The sequence below is a fragment of the Rhipicephalus microplus genome, chromosome 8 (genome assembly GCF_043290135.1).
Source record: "Rhipicephalus microplus isolate Deutch F79 chromosome 8, USDA_Rmic, whole genome shotgun sequence".
In the NCBI taxonomy this organism is placed as follows: Eukaryota; Metazoa; Arthropoda; class Arachnida; order Ixodida; family Ixodidae; genus Rhipicephalus; species Rhipicephalus microplus.
In genome coordinates this window covers 104875601-104880538 of record NC_134707.1, presented here as the reverse complement: position 1 = coordinate 104880538, position 4938 = coordinate 104875601, and the positions used below count along the sequence as shown (strand labels likewise).

At 45.7% G+C, this 4938-nt stretch overlaps 1 protein-coding gene across 1 annotated transcript; it reads left to right on the top strand.

Annotated features, from left to right (window-relative positions):
• Positions 1–569: 569 nt before the first annotated feature.
• On the top strand, positions 570–4738 carry LOC142768340 (uncharacterized). The gene is made up of 4 exons (XM_075870310.1): positions 570–661; positions 1438–1588; positions 1917–2108; positions 4724–4738. The coding sequence occupies exons 1-4, from the start codon at positions 621–623 to the stop codon at positions 4736–4738; spliced, it is 399 nt and encodes a 132-aa protein (XP_075726425.1). The 5' UTR covers positions 570–620.
• Positions 4739–4938: the final 200 nt, after the last annotated feature.

Below are 4938 nucleotides of genomic sequence, written 5' to 3'. Positions count from 1 at the left end.
AGCGTTATCTACTTACAACACGCTTTCCTGCACTATAAATGTGGTGGGTACAGCACGTAATTTTATCTACATAAAAATCCCTCTTCTTTACAGTCAAGTACGCCTCAAGGAGAACAGCAGCTTGAAGAAAGCAAACCTAACATGTCAGATTGAAGCCCTTAAGAAGTAGCGTCATATCTGTCTGAATGCGAAATGCTTTAAAAAGTGCCAATAAAATCTGACATGTGGAGTTCACGTGTTTTAAGAGAAACGAAATGAAAATATGGTGGTCACCTGGGGTGGCCATCATGCTAGAAAGAGCTAAACTGGTACTCGCTAGAGCCCACGAAAGTTTGTAAGCCTTTCCCAAACTCTGTCCTTGAGCCTTTCCCTAAAAATAACACTCTCCTACACGTAACAATACAATTATTCCACATACCTTTGGTCTTGTTAGTTATCACATCGGCCGCAATAGCGTCAGGTAGAGTTTGCGATGTACTATTCGGCGACCTTCTACAGCAACTTGCATTCATTTATAGGTACAGGATGCGCTTACCGAATTTCTTTTTTTACGGGCGCTGTACCTTCACCTGAAGCCGAGAACAACCTCCACAAGTTCTTACTACGTCGTTGGCTTGTCCATGGACAATCCAGCCAGTAGCCAGGTTCTCAATTTGATGAAGTGGGTCTCCTGCATTATGGATCACGTATATTTGTTCGCTAAGTGCAAGCCTAATATTCTACCACTGAGCCAAGCCGGCGCTTTCGTGTATTAGTGGTAAATGGCAAATATTTCATTGGACAAAAATAATAAACGCGTACTCTATGTTCGGTTATACCAGTAAGTGGATCCTTTTCTAGCGACGATGACGGGCAAGTGTTCACATCGAGGCAACAATGAAATGTGATAACGTGAATTGGAAATTCAACTCGATAACTTGCATACGAAGAACTCCAGCTCGTCGACAAGCACACGATCGATGCTGCTTTTTCATATAGAAGTTTTCATCGTAGGCATGCGCAGGGCACCCCGTCAGGGTCCACTGTCCTTGCCAGACTCTTTTGTACATGTTTTTCGGTACTCTTGAACAAAACTTTCGAACACGAACGTAACCCAACTGACTTAATTTTCCATTTTCCTCCCCGTCAGGGGCTACAATGGTAAGTCGCAGGCTAGTACCCACCCTAACATGTAAACGTATGGGGTTCAACCAGTGCCCCCTCCCCATTATGTCAATGTGCGGGGCTGAGTTCATCCCCACAAGTCGGAGTCTCCTATGACCCCCCTGCCCCCCTTCTCCCCTAGGTGCGCTAACCTTGGTTCCCCACACGAACAGTAAGTGTGGATGGAAACCGAGAGCATGCCATTTATATTCAAATACGTGACTTTATATCTATCATTCTTTGCCATCAGCAAAGTTCATTCGCTGTATTATTAACTGTTGCTTTTTTTTTCAGGACCGTGTTTGCTCCATCGATGTTCATCGCCATTTCGCACCTCAGCTACCCGGTGAGGAAGTTCAGCGACTGCCGCATATTTCCTGTGGCTATGGACGCCCTACCTCCGAACCTCGTGCGTGGAAGCGACTACTCTTATGGACATACTGTTGTACGTATTTGCTTCAATTAACACTTGTGTAAAGGGGCCTTAGGGTAAGTTGGGTTATGACCTCGCTATTGAATATAAAAAAGTTCCATGATCGAGTTAAAAAAAGACACTTGCGCGTCTAGCCATTCACTATTCTATTTTCCCGTGAGTGCAAGCGGTGTTAAATGTAGTATTGGAAAGATAGCATGTTGGTGTTACGTGAACTTCGTCATGACGACCTCCACCACTACAGTGTATTTCATTTTTTCAAGCATCCTCGTGATGCTTAGGTTAGTACATGCGTGAGCCAATCCTTATGCACGTAATCCTTTTTCGCTTACATTTACAGAACGAAAGCTTGGCGGTACTTCGAGAAGTGGAAAAGCTGAATCTCTCAATCCCTCTAGCGATCTCTTTCAGTTTAAAAGGAGTGTACTATGTCCCCAGGCTCGCTCAGCCTGTATTAACACAGGACCACCAGTATGAATTATTCCAGCCTTGCCAAGACCACGAGATGCCCTACTACGAGGACCCCAAAGGAGTGAGTGATATGCATATTTAATTCATCCTAAAAATAATCGTACCACCAGTGCTCATACGGGGCTTTCAAAACTTTAAAAGAAACATATAACGATTATTCTAGTTGTCCGCTTACTATAAACGTCCGCTACCTGTTGTAGGAGACGTTCATATGTTTCACCGTGCTTCCAGAGTGGACATTTGGGGATAGTCGTCTTGTTGTTCTATGGTGGTCTGAAAAAAACTTGACATCACCACCACATATTGGCAAGCATATTCAATGAATATGATTTTTTTAATGAACAAATAAACATAAACTAGTAAAGAGCAGTATGTTATGCACATAGGCAATAGCACCTCATAACACACGTATCACTCGGGGTGGCATCTTTACAAGTGGTGACATGAAGCAGGTAGTAGTCGCCCATAGCTGTTATGCTAGTAAAACGGCACCACAAAAAAAGACGAATGCACACGAAAAAAAGGCAACAGAAAAAACAAGCGCCAACTCTCACCACACGATTTGTTCGCACTTGGAGCACATAAATATGTACCCATTCGTGGCCTCACATAGATAACATCAACGCACGTAAACTTCTGACAACAGAAGTGAGCAACCAATAAAAATACACGAAAACTATATATCTCCCATTCAAACATAAAAGTCTTGCTTTGCAAAGCTACAGACGGGAATCTGATGTATGATTCAATTTCTTGTTGTATGTGCCAATTAACAGTAATCTGTCGAGCTGTGTGGTTAAGATACGGCGACACTTTGCTGGTTTCACTGAATTAGGGTGTACTACATCCGCACTGTCGACAACGCGAAGCCACGCGCGATAGGCCATCGCTACGCACACCCGTGTTATGTTCTCTTATCCTAACATTAACACTCTGCCCTGTCTGTGTACGTGCCCCCACATGACATAGGTTCAATGTAGACAGCTGCTTCTTTGTCAGGTAGGATAGAGACATCTGGAAGAAAAAAAGTATTTTTGGTTTAAGTGACGGTTCCTTTGTGACGCTGAAGCAAAAGTGTACTCATCTTTATGTGTTGTTTCTATAGTGCGACTGCAGTAAATGCGCGTATGAATTTCATAGTAGGTAAATGTTCGGCGTTCGGCAGTGTCCGCACGTCGGCAGATGTTATCTCTCTGCTTTCAATTTATCTCCCATAGAAACAGCAGTGGACGCGCGTGCTTATCATCGCCCTTAGCAATCGCAGCACGTGGCGTGGTCGGAGTAGCGGAGAATAAAACGAAATAAGGAGCGTGCTCTGACGTGGGCCCTGCCGTGGTGGTCTAGTGGCTAAGGTACTCGGCTGCTCACCCGCAGACAGCGGGTTCGAATCCCGGCTGTGGCGGCTGCATTTCGGATGGAGGTGGAAATGTTGTAGGTCCGTGGGCTTAGATTTGGGTGCACGTTAAAGAACCCCAGGTGGTCGAAATTCCCGGAGCCCTCCACTACGGCATCTCTCATAATCATATAATGGTTTTGTGACGTTAAACTCCACATATATATCAATGCTCTGGCGTGGAAGGGCGCTCGTAACGCGGGAGCTCGGTGGAGCCAAGGAGGTTTTACTGAAGCTTCTGGAGTGGCAGAGGGGCTCCTTGGCAGAAGGCGACGCGCCATCATATTGCTCAGGGCCGAAAACGGACGGCGCATTGTATCGTACGTGGCTACCGCGTTGTTTTGCACTCGCTCGCTGGATTCCGTGCCGACTGGTTGTGCCCTCGCGATCTCCGACGACAGTGTAGCTATGACCGACTGGACTTGCTCTACGCCATCTCCTGACGCCGACAAGAGCTCTCGCAAGTGGTGCCCCATCCTGTGACCATGTTTCCATCTTTCCTATCTCTCCTATCCCCTCGATATGTCGTCGCTCTCTGGCTTACAACCTCACGCCTCCTTCTCTCTCTCTACACCTTTATTCCTATTCGTTCAATCCCTCCTCACCCCCATTCCTTGTGAGCTACTGTTGGGGTTTCGCTCGCTGCAGCAGACAGTTATGGGGCTCACTTTTCTTTTCCTTTCTTTCTTAGAGCCACTTAGTAGTAGTTGTTTTGTGCTATTGATGTTGCGTGTGGTGCATGAAGTATAACAAGGTGGTTCTCAACACGACTGTGATTAATTTTTGAGAGGATTCTGATGGGCTATTGCGTAGCATTAGGCTGCACGAGTCGTGTGAAGCGGACACCAAGCGTACCTTTTGATGTGTAAGTAGGCGTGCTTCCCTCGCTTTCACTCACATATTATTGGGACTACGACAGCACTCGCGTGAAAAATTATTTCGGTTGTACACGCGAGAGCATGGGCGCACGGAAGCATGAACAAACGCATGGACGGGTGCATGTATGAATTAAGAACGCACGAACGTACGCACGGACAGATGGACGCTTCACCCCGCTCATCATCTTTCACTCTGTGGATATGCTGTAATATAAGTTAGTACTCCATTATGCAATTCAGTGTGCCGCGGGCTTGAAAACTTTGCCCTTGAGACTACGACAGAGAGATAGTTTTGACTATCTTAGTTTTTTTTGCGCTCTATTTGTCTCCCATTTGAGGGGAAGCGCTTAGTGTGCTCCAATAATGCGTCTCTATTTCTGAGCCTCGTTAACCATTGTGTTACAGTGTGAGGATGACTGAACGAATGCCGCCAACAGCACCCTATCAGAACACCAGCTGAAATACACTTAGTTTCTGCCTGTTTGAGCAGTTCGAAAAAGGGGATCTTGGTATGGTGAGTAATCACACAACGCCGTGAGACAGCTTTACTATTCGTTGGCGCTACAACAACTTTGAGGCTCATTCGCGTTATGTTGGTTTCTATTAAAATTCTGTACTTC